We start from the raw sequence: 14,243 nt of genomic DNA on the forward strand, positions 1-14,243 counted from the left end.
TGAAAAAGAACGCTTGCCCAGTATTTGATAAATATTGATGAAGGCTTACTGCAATATACCGTGAAAGATATGGGTGTAAATGCAGATGAAATGGTGGATAAGGAAGAGTTTAATCAAAGAGCTGAGGAGGAGAGAAAAGAAGACCTTCTTGAAATGTAAATGCATGGACAGTTTGAAAGGAATACACAGGACGTTGAGGATAATACAACATCGTGGGTATGGCTTGAGCGAGGTGATTTGAAGCGTATCATCGAAAACCTAATCATTGCTTCAGAAGATCAGGCACCCGCTACCAATTCAGGGAAGTATAACATCTATAAAACTTCTAACACCCAGAAATGCAGACTGTGGAAAGAGTGTGAAAAATGTGACCCACTTGGTAAGTGGATGTGAGAGCCTTGCACAAAAAGAATACAAGCGCCGCTACAATAAAATGTGGGTGTATCTTCATTGGCTCTTATATCGTAAATATCAATATGAAGTAACAGAGAACTGGTAGGAGCGTGTACCAAGTAAAGATATGCAGGAGGATTGAAAAGTAATGATACTCTGGGACTATGATTTCCAGGCGGATCGTATAATGGAACACCATCGGCCGGATATTATTATATTGAGTAAGAGAGACAAACACTGTCAGATCATTGATGTAGCCATACCTGATGACATGAATGTTGTGAGTAAGGAGGTTGAAAAAAATCACCAAGTACTCCGAATTGAAAGTGGAAATGGCAAGACTGTATGGAATGCGAGAAGGTAATGTAAAAGTGATACCAGTGGTGATCAGTGCGAGCGTTGGGCTTAATCCCTTTGAAACTTCAAGACTTCTTAAGGCAACTGGAAATCCCATGCAAGATTAATGTCTTACAAACGGCAGCCTTATTGGGTATAGCGCAAATCTTAAGGAAAGTATTATCTGTCTGATTTCCTTGTAACTTGACAGATGACTAAAGATACCGGTGCATTTTTACCTACACTGTATTGCGAAGGACTAGTACTACTACTACTACTACTACTACTACTACTACTACTAATAATAATAATAATAATAATAATAATAATAATAATAATAATAATCGGCAAAAGAATCTGATATGCTGAGAAAAAATAAAGATTTGATGATTGAAATCGAAAAGATGTTGTATCTCAAGACAGTTATTATACCAGTGATTGTAAGAGTACTTGGAATGATCAAAAAGGGAACTGAAAATTATTTGATGATGATCTCTGGCTTACCATCCACGCAGGAAGTGCAAAAGTTTGTCTTAACTGGCCCGTCACACATATTGAGAAGAGTATTATCGCTGTGAATATTTTTCCCTTTATTTTCTGTTTTCTTTTTCATTTTCCTTCTGTCCTTTTCTTTCTGTCTTTCCTCACCCTTTCTTTTTATCACACGACTTTCTAAATGAAGAATCTTGGTGTGTATATTATAATAGCCTACCAATGTATACATCGAATTTCTTTTCCATAGGTATCGGGAATACACTCGACAAGAAATGGAAACAAAATTGAAAGAGGATAGAGGATAAAAAAAACAAAAATAATAATAATAATAATAATAATATTTTCTTTATTAGCCACAAGGGTCGAACACAAAGCTAAAGTGGACAATACAAGACAAGGGACAAAGAAGAATTAGTGCAAATATACGTATGCACAATAAAAGCAGTAACAATAAGCAACAAAATTTATACCATAAAATCCTCCCAAAAGGTAGTTCTATCCTGGCCCAACCAAAGAACGTCACATATCCTGGTCACCCTGACCGTCAAGGGCACCAAAATAGGCCTCTCTCTCTCCACATCTCTTTAAGCCTACAGGTGTATGCTCAGAGTGGGTACATTCACACGGGGCATCCTCGTCACATTCACCCACCTTTCAACAAAAAATACTGGATGGGGAAACTCTTCTCTCTCCATCCCTCTTTTCTTTTCAAGAGGAACATGAAAAGTCTATAAGGGCTTGAATGAAGAGGAAAGTATTTGTCTTCAGTCCTTTCAACCTTGTCCACTACACTACCTCTTTCGCCATAGACAGAGTAATAATGCCTGCGACGGGGAGATCATGATGGACTTGGCTGATAACCTGATCCGTCCTACACAAGTTAACAGCTATTAGTCAAAGCTCTACAAGTCAACAATGTCCAGACACTGGACGAGTGCTTGCAGTACGGTTTCATCGCCCTTCGCACATCTTGAATAATTTTCAGAAATCCCTGACAGTGCAGTGCTGCCCGAGCGCTCTAGCGGTACGAGACCAGCTCTACAAGCACGGAAGTGTTACTAGGGCAGGGATTTCAGCAAATTTCAGCAAAGTCCACCGGAAAAGACAAACTAATTGATTTCTCCCGACGTCCAGAGTTTCCCCGTGTACATCGTCGCTCTTGCCCATTTCTAATTCCCAAAGTCGAATTTCCCCCGACTGCATTACCCGACTGGCAGAGAACTGTGTGTACTTACTGACACTCCATGTGCCAAGAGCCCTTTCTTGGTTTACGTTTGATCTAGGACTGTAGCTCCGACAACGAAACGAGCTGCGAAAAATCCTTTCTGACAAACGGCGACCACACCTCCTCACCATCAAGGAAGTCCTAGCGCTGTCAGTGTATGTCTGTGCATTATAGCCACAGCATATTCAATCCTCTACTCAGAGGCTGCTGACAGCAGATGGACTGTCTGACGAACAGAATATGTTCTTTCTAGATAAAGCAGGAAAAACATGTGCTTCAGCTGATCATCCACAATGCGGGGGGGGGGGCAAGGGAAGACGGTCAGGCGATAGTGGATGACGGAAGCGATGTCCGCATTCGCCATCTCTATCCGACCTTTCAGAGAGATCTTCCTCTCTATCCATTTCTGGGTGAGATTGGCCACCCTGCTTGTCACAGCCCGCAGTCCTTGTCTACTTAGAGGTCTGAACCAAATCATACCCCAAGCATTTTAACTGGTCCTTCCGTCCAGTGCTCTATGATGCTGTCGGACGACCAGGCTGCACACCCGCCCACTTCTGGTTAATCTTTGCTCCTGTATGTTTCGTACTCCCTCAGGGTAGTGCCGATCACCTCCATTTCCAAAGTGGCCGATACTATTACAGTGAAGTCGTCCCCATAAGCCGACACAGACCTTCAGCACCCTAGTTCACGCAGTATGCCCCTAGAAACACCCAATCTCCGTAATAATGGCTCGAGAGCCAGCACTTATAGAAGGGATGAGAGTGGGCATCATTGACGGATGCTAAACTATTTCGATAGGTTGTTATTTACTTTGACCACTGAAGAGATATTGCTGTCTATTCAGTGATCCAACCTCTGAAGACGGTTCCGAAACCGACCGCCGCGACGACAATCTCCGAATATTGATGGTTGACCCTGACAAAAGCTTTCGATTTATCCAAATTGACCATCCATGTCATGTTCCTTACCTACCTACTCTATGTCGTAATGCGTGAGGTAGAGGTTGTCGTGGATAGATCTGTTTGAGATAGCACATGTCTGCACGACACCAACCAATTTATCGACGAGAAACACCAACCACTTGGCTAAAATTACCTATTTGTTATGGGCCTAACATGATCTATTTACAATAATAATAAATGCCCTGATGTAGTGCCAGGCAGTGTTTCTTATTGCTTCTGATATTAACTGACTGGATGTGTTATCATGTACATTGTTTTGTCTTGATATAAAAGATAGGCTCCAGCAAATATTCTGCTCATTACCACAGATTTACTTGTCAGTTCTTTGACCATAACCAGTTGTCCCTTGGTGGTTGACGATATGTGCATCTCTGATCACGAGCAGAAGTAGTGGGGAGTTTCATACCCATGTGTTGAGAGGAATTTTGGGAGGTTTCGACAATTCACCTTTGGAAACATGAGTGTTTCGTTCAATCTTTAAACAATCCTTATTCAGGGACCTTTTAAGCAGGATGGACTACTCGGTCTGAAGAAAATTCTAACTGGGCCCCACTTACAAGGTCATGCGCTGTTTATATTGATATGAGATCACCATGTCATACACATGGTTGTGATGCATCTGCCTGGTATACATTTATTAGAGGGGTAGCCATGATGGGTATACTGGACTTCCTATATGTGTACCCAAGTGTCACTTTGATGGCATGCACTGCTCTCTCACTCAATAATAATAATAATAATAATAATAATAATAATAATAATAATAATAATAATAATAATAATAATAATAATAATAATAACGAAAAAAGCGCACGAGCAATTGGCTGATAGGTGGGAGGAGAAACCTCTGCACGGCAAATATGTGGCCTGCAGCAAACAAGCTGATGTTGACCAGAAGCAAACCCATCAGTGGCTACGGAGCTCAGGGCTAAAAGCAGAGAGCGAAAGTTTCATCCTGGCTGCTCAAGATCAAAGCCTATTAACCCGGAACTACCAGGCCAATGTGATGAAAAATGGAGCAGACCCAAAATGCCGATTCTGCAACGACATGATTGAAACAGTGGACCACCTAATCTCTGGATGTAAAGTCTTAGCACCAGTGGAGTATAAATTAAGACATGACAGAGTTGGCCAATATATACACTGGCTAATAAGTCGGCATTACAATATCAAAACTGCCGACAAGTGGTATAATCACCACTCTGAAGCTGTAACTGAAGGAGAATGTGTAACGATTCTGTGGGACTTTCCAGTACATACAGACCAATAAACCAGTACATACAGCCAATAAACCAGATATTGTTGTAAAAGACCAAAACAATAAAGTTTGCTTATTGATCGACATGAGCACCCCCCGTGATCATAATATCTCAGCGAAAGAGTTTGAAAAGCTCAGAAAATATAAAGACCTACTCATTGAAATTGAGAAAATGTGGCATCTCAATGCGGTTACAATACCAGTGATCGTAGGAGCACTAGGAATGATCAAGAAGGGAACCGAAAATTATATGAGAATGATCCCTGGCTTACCATCCCTGCAAGAAGTGCAAAAGATTGTCTTAACTGGTACATCACACGTATTGAGAAGAGCATTATCGATGTGAGAACTATTACTACCCATGTATTTTAATTCAACTTTAAAAAAAAATGAACGAACTATTGAGTTTAGTTTAATGGCCTACCAATGTATACTATGAGTTTCTTTGCCCTAGGAGTCGGGAAGACACTCGGCAAGAAATGGAAGTAAATTTGAAAGAAGGAAAAAAAAATAATAATAATAACAACAATAATGGTTTAAAATTTTGGCACAAGGTCAGCAATTTTAGAGGAATGAAAACGATCAATGCCTTCTCTCCAGCATTGTTGGCATTGTGCCTAAATTTAAAACTTCTAACGACATAAATTTAGAAAATAATTTTCGATTGAGAAACTGCACTGGAAATACTGAAAATTTGTCGTCAGATGTCTTTACAATAATAGAATAGATGAAAATGTTGAAAGATATAAATTGGAAAGAAATTAAACAAAATGAAGATATATCTTATATCGTTATGATTTATTTATCAAATCAGGACAATTATTAAAATGAGAAACAATTATCATTTTATGTTATGAGAACATTTGATTCAAAATTGAAAGGTATATAAAGAGAATTCTAATTAATGCAAACAAATTTGGTATAAACCTTTATTGTACTTCTTTATATAAGTATTTCTATCTCCGCATAGCCTTCTCAAATTCATCGTAATCAATTTTCCCATCCCTACCAGAAACTGCATCAAACATCACTTTAAGGTCCTCATCAGTGTACTTCATACCATTTTGTTTCAATACCTGTTCCACCTCACATTTGGTGAGGAAGCCAGATTTGTCTTTATCCATCTCCTCAAAAGCTCTTCGCAACGCCTTTGGGTCGCTAGATGGAGAAAAGGTTTAGAAAAAGTAAGTAACATTAATTACTATATAAAACAATGCATTATAAAAAAAAGCAATAAAAAAATAAAGGTTTCTTTTGTATATGTAGTTTATTTTCTGTCTTTGTATGTTAATGACATAATTGCTATTACTGAAGATTTAACTAGGCTACTTGTAGCCGAATTATGTGGGTACTATAAAACTAGTTGATAGGACAGCGGTTTGTATCCTGTCATCTACACTATGCTGACATCATGGAGAAGACTTTTAACAGTTGACTCTACAAACCCTTAGCTTGAGAAGTTTTGTATTAATGACAGGTGCATTAACTTTCAGTGTAAATTTTATTTCTTCTAACTAGAAAACCCCCTTCTATAGAAGAGATAATCCCGATACTTAATAGATTCCATCTAACCAGAGTGTGGAATTTATGTCTCATTTCGTGGACAAACGAAAGAAGAGCAGTCAACCCATTTATTGGGAATTACATATATGAATAAAAGAAGTTTGATTCAAATATGTTGGTACTCAAATTCAAAATATGATTTAGAGATTTTTAATAAACATGCACTTTATTATAAGAGAGCCCTGCATGAGGCATTATATAATAATAATATTTAATTCTTTAATATTTGTAAATATAATTATAATATAAAGGATTATAATATAAGTGATTTTTATAATAATAAACCTAATTTTCTGAATTATGATAAGTTTTCTTTAGGTAACTATGGTCTTAATAATAATAGGTATTATGATAACATAAATCATACATTTAATATGGAATAAAAAATAAGATTAAATTTAATTCAATTAATGATGATAATAAATTTAATAATATTACAAAGAAGTGTAATAATGATAATAATAATAATAATAATAATAATAATAATAATAATAATAATAATAATAATAATAATAATAATAATAATAATAATAATAATAATAACAACAACAACAACAACAACAACAACAAGAAAATATGGTGAATTGTTTCTTTTGGGGCTCAGCTAAAAATAAATGTTATTAACGAGATTTTAAATATAATTGAAATGCTCATTAGGGATAATAAAAAATATAACATTTTTTCTAGTAATAATTTTGGAGTTGGTTATTCTACTACTAATAATGTTAATAATATTATTACAAAAAGAAATTAAATAATTATTCCAATAATAATAATAAAGACCATGATATAATTTATTGTACATGTAGAGATAAGACTACATTTAAAATTAGTAATAAGTGTAATTTGGATAATGTTGTTTATAAATGTATAGTAACTTTAATTGATGATAATAATACGAATGATTATAATTTAAACGCGATCTACATAGGGTCGACTTCGAATAAAATTAAATTAAGGGTGGCTCAACACATGTATTCTTTTAGAAATCTGTATTCTTTTAGAAATCTAATTCTATAGGCCTCACTAAATATATTTGGGAACTTAAATCTAAATGTATTAAATATAATTTAACTTGGGAGATCATTTGTAAGGCAAAATCTTATTGTATAGGTAGTAATTCTTGTTTATTGTGTATTAATGAATTTAAGGAAATATTATTTAATAATAATTATATATTGGTTAATTCCCGAGATTAGCGTAAAATTAAATGCAAACATAAATTAAATTACTTATATAATAAGTTTAGCTAATTTTTCCATATATATAAAACCCCATTTTATGTTACTAATTTACTGTAGATATAATTTAAAGTAGTATTAGTGTATAAATTAGCATGATATATGTTATATTACATTATTTGAATACGCTTAAACTTGGATGTTTCTTAATAATTAAATGAATATATAAATTAATGAATATCTATTAATTATAGTAATATAAATTAATTTAACTATATTATGTATATTTTACTTATTTCCAGTAAATAGTAATTTATAGTTTAGTTTTTTGTTCTCTTATTCTCTGATTCTAGAAGCTTAAATATCTTTCGTCATTTTCATTAATATAATACATACTTCTATACATTTATTCTATTTTTTACGCAACGTCTTCAAATTTCTTATAAACGCTAAGGTCTACGTTTTTACGTTTAAAATCAGATAAAAAATTTTCATAGATAAGTAATGAATTTTTTTTATAACAATATTATTGAATTTTGAATTGAATTTTGTTTGATTATTATTGTAAAAATATTGATTTCTATATTGTTTTTCTATATTATTTCTATGATTTCTATATTATTTGATAATTATAAGTTACGATACGTATATTTATTTACTTAGTATTTTTATTATTGTTATTATCTTGTGAATTAACGTATTACATATAATTTACACCGGGAAATAGTTTTGTAAGTCAAAATCTTATCGAATAGGTAAGAATTTTTATTTGTTATGTAATATTATATTTAAGTAAATACTTTTAATAATAATTGAAGCTTTGGTAATTCTATAAATGAGTGTAATATATAAATTGTAATATATATAAATTGAATTAATTATATAGCAAGTTTAACTAATTTGTGTGTATATATTTGAACCATGTTTCTATTTTTAATTCTTGTACTCATAGTTTGTAGTAGTATTGTGTATATAAGTTAGCATGAAGTTTTTTAGTATATATTACTTAATTAGAATAAGACTTAACTTAGATGTTTATTAAATAAATAAATTAATAATTTAATGTATATAGATTAAATTATAGTAGTTTAGCCGAATAACTGAAGAGATGGCGGCGTGGATTTCCACCTCGGAGTTTTATCATGGCTACCAAATAATTGTCACGTATTACTCTTACAGATAAATTCCTCTATTTATATAATATCGAAGTATCTTTCTTTCTTTTGTCATCTTACCGTTTTTATCACTATATATATGTATGTATGCATGTATGTATGTATATATATATATATATATATATATATTGTTTTAAATATTTTGTTTTGATTACTTGTATTTTAATTTTCCAATAATGATATACTATAGTTTGTTATGTTTTCTTCTATAAGCTGAAATATATTTTCATAGATGAAATAAATATTTATTCTAGTTTTATTTACACCACGTTTTTAACGAGATAAATTTATTATAAACAATAAGTCCTACGTATTAAGTTTAAAGATTTAGTTAACAGAATATTTTTGATAAGATATTTGGTATTTTTATTTTAAGATATATTGTTGAATTTTGTTCGATTTTGTATTGAAAAATTACGTATTTTTATATATATTTATATTTTCTTATTTCCATCTGGGACCTGATGAATGATTATTTAACTTGAATTGATTTTACTGTTATCAGTTTTAAAATATAGCCCTGAAACACGTGTAGTCTGTTTACTAATTATATACTATTCATTTATTATTTCGTACTTTATTTAGTTCTAGGCAAATGTTTTATCGTATCTTTAATTTTTTTCTATATGGCATGATTTAATTATGTCATTGTTGAATTGCTACATGGTGGATCTTCTCTAATTTATACACATACATACATACATACATACATACAAATAATCATATACATACATGCATACATATATATATATATATATATATATATATATATATTATATATATATATATTATATATATATATATATATATATCTATATATATATATATATATATATTATATATATATATATATATATATATATAATTGAGCATCGTATCTCCAGTCTTCGCTTTTCTATAACATTTAGAAAGATATTACGAAGTAAGATAGGGATATGAAAAAGTAAACTGAGGTGTATAAACTTACTTAAGACTAGGTTTGCTCATCGCTTCAACGAACTCACACTTGCTTATTTTGCCATCACTGTCCACATCCATGTCTTGCAATACGCTCTGTAAGAATAAAATGGTATTAGTAGCAGTTTTAGTAACAGTTATATGAATTTCAATATTAGTTACGATGGAGGCTAATACAAATTACAAAATCACTTGTTTCTCGTGCACTCAATCAATATATCCTACGTACATCGACCACTATCGATACATCCTGAGTACGTCGACATGATTTTAAGTTGGTGAATTCGGAATGTAGTGAGAAGCTTTCAGGTTATTTGTTTGAACCTTCTTTTAATTTATTATACACAAGCTGCTGTAGTGATTTTTAAATGGGATGATGACTTTATGTTTAATAATATTGTTTACGACATGAACTTTTGAACATTGATCTGTATTGCACTTTCTACTTTTCATTTCTATACCTTGTTATCAGTTTCGTCTGCTCCTGTGTGGGTCTGTTATGATTTTTGTTTATGCCTCAAACTAATGTAATAAAATGGACTATCAATTTTCTACAACGGCGTTGACTTTTATTTCATCTTATTTTTGTATGTCTGTTGTGTAGATGTACAGTGTTAGAGAGTTCGGTCTAACGACCCTTGAATTTTAAGGTGGATAAAAGTGTGAACCCTAATGACCATATTCATGTAAAGAGCAGTGTCTTCAGATATTGTCAGGGTTGAAACGTGTAATGATGGAGCAATGCTAATAAAATCTATAACTGATGAAATATGGTGTGTGTTCGTCATCGGAAATTGACAGTAAAGAAAGAAATAACTTCATATTTTGCTTTGTTTGGAATCATCCAGATGAGTGAGATGGTTTATAGCTAACCCATAGCATTTTGTAACCATTGATGATTTATTTGAGTCCACAAATTTATTAGTGGAGTTAAGCTATAAAATGTCTCTGGTAGTAAATAGCTTAGCACTAAGAAATTAATAAATAAAATATACAGGTTTTTGAGGCCAACAAATTAACGGAAAGAGAAATACATCACTTCTTTCATTCTTCGTTTAGTTACCAAATACTTTTTAAAATCCCACTGATTTTTGGAACACTGTCATATGTTGGAAGATCTATTATTAACTCAACCATGACAGGGCACTATAAGGAGCTTAGAAATAATGAAACAACGTGACTTCAATCCCATTTAAAGTTCTTCCATGATTCCAACTACGAAATACGTCATCTTGTGTTATCTATCTTCAGTTAAGTAGTGCCTTGGCTCTAGAAACTGCGTAACACTGGTAACAGGAGACAAATCATCACAAATTGGGCTACACACTTTCCTCTATTGATTATATTGCTATTTTAATGCAGAATATTGATTCCTTTTTACTTGACAAAAGAAAGTCACACTTTAGTGAAAGAGAATAGTAATTTCCTAAAAGAATTATCTATCTCAGTAAAAATCGCTTGAAACTGAAGTGCTACACTACCATTCCTAAAACCTAACGTCTCATTGTCGGTTGCTCTCTACAAATAGGAACACATAGTCGTTACTGAACTCTATAGCGAATGTTAATTTTCTAAGAGAGACATTTAACAAGTTCTGTCCTTGATCTTATGCTAACGAAAACTAAGATCACCAAACAAATTCAATGTGAATATTCAATTTATAACAGAACCTGACATTTGAAAAGTATTTTGATGTGGGTGGTAGAACTATATTTATCATGAAGGTATTCCACAGAAATATGTTATTAGCATATCGACATATATGGTACATTTGGAACCGTGATGAGTGTCATAATGTTACTCTTTTTCAACAAAACCACTACAAATACTGAAATATATATATAGAAAATGTTGTGACATTAGAAATGTCAGGATGTATCATTGTAAATATGCTTTCATATTTTAGTTCTGCTCAAACTGAAACTGAACTAATGATGAAAAATCAAAGCACTCACAAGGATTGTATTTTTTTGATAATTAGTATTCTTTTATACGAAAATGGTAAAGTGAATGAAGAATAAAATGCTAGAATAAAATCTTTGTGGTATTTAGTTTAGAAAATAATTCACTTCCCAGTGCAATTAACTTAACCTTTAGTCTCGAATTGGCACTACTGATCAACTTTTATCGAGATCTGTCTTACCTGTTGTTTCCTTGTCAAATACTAATAACTCATCCTCTATCTGTTAAATGTCTTCGCTATAGACGCTAAGAAGGGCAGAAAGTGAGATCCAAATCATAGTCCCAGCAATGACTACAAAGTCTATGAACTAATCATAATTCACCCCTACATGGATGATTCTAAATAAAGTACAAATAATGAATACATCACACTTTTAAAATATTGATGTCTTTATCGACACAAGGCCAGAAAGACGGATGGATATAATCACTCATATTGACATTAATAATTCATAGGCGCAATTTCATGCTAAGTACAATTTCATGCTAAGCAGATCGCAAAGTGATTCGCAATTTACACGTAGAGAGGTGTGATTCTCGCTGCCCCAGCGATTATGCTAAAGATATACAATGAAAGAAAGACTGTTAAAAGGTTCTGCTAAGGGCTGCATGCAGAAGAAGGGACTTAAAAAGTAATATAAAATTTTACTTGAACAGAAATATTAAATAAGAATTCACAACTTGATGGTTTAGTCGGTTTCACTATTTGAATTCACAAATATATTATTACACTTATTTTCAAAATAGTAAAAATGAATGTATGTATGTATGCATTCCCTGGTTCTTACAAATTCGAAGAAGACATAGCACAATACGTTAAACAGAGTATATACATGCATACACACACACACATATATATATATATATGTATAAATCTTACCTTGAAAGTTTGGCGAGATACATTTATACCTTTGTCATATAGACTGTCGCAAAGCTCATCAAGGCTTAAATAGTTACCGCCTTTTTTATCGATGCTTTCAAAATGTTTCTCCCAAAATTTTGGATTGTTTCTGTCCCTATTAGCTGACATGTTTCTTGGTTTTGTATCTAAATCTAACTCTTGTTAGTGCTGTTATGAGATTAGTCTGTGCGTTTACGTAATAAAAGCTTTTAATACTTCAAAACTCGGGTATACTACTTTTATAAGAGATATATATATATATATATATATATATATATATTCACATATGTGTGTTATATGTACAATTAACTGTTGGTCTGCTTACTCACCTCTGTTAATTAGCATTTACAATATCATTTATGCTATTTTCAGGTTTTCAGAATGTGGATTTGTTTTAAAACTCTCAATCAATTTAAATCTGTCGGTCACGGTCATTTTATATTACAAACGTGGTGTATCATTAAAATTATCATTCTTACTTAATTATATTGCTATTTTCTCCCCTTTACGACATTTTTCTCTTCTTTTTTTTTGTCGTTTCGTCTGTTGACATTAGCCCTGATGACTACTTTGGCTTTCAAACACATGTAATTCTTTTAACACATACGAGTGCGCAAGCAACTATAATGAGTATCTACGTTAATTAACACGTGTAATAGGGTAGCAAATTGGTCGCTAAACGAAAATAGATGGCGCAGGTTAAGTAGACTAGTTAGTTGTCAATCATTGACTAGAGAGATACATTCCAACAAATTAAGCAAAGTATTTAAATCAAATCTTTGTAGATGGGAATGAAACTTCTCTATTCCAGAGAAGTTTTATAGCGTTATAGAACAATACAAAAATTTCAATGTATTTCAGCAAAAATGTCATGAACCTAACTACCCTTGAACAACAGTTGGAACATTCACAATCCGTATGAATGTTACCAATGCAGTCGTTGATTAGCTTTGACGGTAAACCATGTGTATTTCTTTTTATAAGACAATACTGCATCACAGATAATATATTTCCGTTATGAAAGTGGAACGTGATTTAATTTTATACAGAACCCAAATATCTTTTATCGCAGATTGTACATGTACACTCAGGACAATACCCAAAGAAAAGGCTATCCATTTGATAGGTGAGCTTTTTTAAGCAACATACTTGATGATAAATGAATTTTGCTTTTCTTACTGTTAATTGTAAGGTCTAAACTCCATTAGATAAATTGAGTGAATAGTACTGCGATAAACTACGCGTAGCTCTCCTCAGTGCAGTATTTCTTCTCTTCATGGCATTCCTACAGTGTCTAAAGTCATCCCAGATTGCATACTTAACTTTACATTCAGCCTTTACTCTCCGGAACTGAATTCGTTTTCGTCGTCCCTATTACCTGTTTTAACTCACGTTACTAACTCTTGCAAGTTAGTGGTTGGAAAGAAACTTAGACGACTGATCGTAGTTAACTATATTACGTACTATCCGCTAAGTCTCGAAGAGCCCGTAGCTGTTGTTGTTGTTATCGTTGTTAACTCCGGCTAACTCCAATGGAGTAAACCCATGAACAAAGCGTTTCCAGCTATGGCATTGTCATCTCTGACATAGTATACATAGGACCACATTGTGTCCGGTTTGCATGATTTGAAGATTTGGTTGCTATTCCTTGCTGGACGACTCAACATATCGAAGCTGCTGTTGTTGGTTCCTAAATATATATATATATATATATATATATATATATATATATATATATATAATGCGTCCTACATGAATTCAGGTTTCAAAATTATAATAGAAATATTTAAATCTAATATAATTTCTTTCATTTATTAACCAGAGAAAAGCTG

At 32.7% G+C, this 14,243-nt stretch overlaps 1 protein-coding gene across 3 annotated transcripts in view; it reads right to left on the reverse strand.

Moving 5' to 3' along the window:
• Positions 1–5,451: 5,451 nt before the first annotated feature.
• LOC115219536 (calcium-dependent protein kinase 12) overlaps positions 5,452–14,243 on the reverse strand; it is a 29,299-nt gene continuing 20,507 nt past the window's right edge. For 2 of the 3 annotated variants that reach the window (XM_029789741.2, XM_029789733.2), the window contains exons 2-3: positions 9,559–9,644; positions 5,452–5,830 (exon numbers count right to left, since the gene is read on the reverse strand). In XM_029789741.2, coding sequence (XP_029645601.1) covers positions 5,629–5,830; positions 9,559–9,644 — 288 coding nt within the window. In that variant the 3' untranslated portion in view covers positions 5,452–5,628. Of the gene's footprint in view, positions 5,831–9,558; positions 9,645–12,390; positions 12,630–14,243 lie in introns of those variants that run through there. The other variant, XM_036501585.1, reaches the window with a different exon arrangement.

Source organism: Octopus sinensis, linkage group LG1 (assembly GCF_006345805.1).
Source record: "Octopus sinensis linkage group LG1, ASM634580v1, whole genome shotgun sequence".
NCBI classification, from domain to species: Eukaryota; Metazoa; Mollusca; class Cephalopoda; order Octopoda; family Octopodidae; genus Octopus; species Octopus sinensis.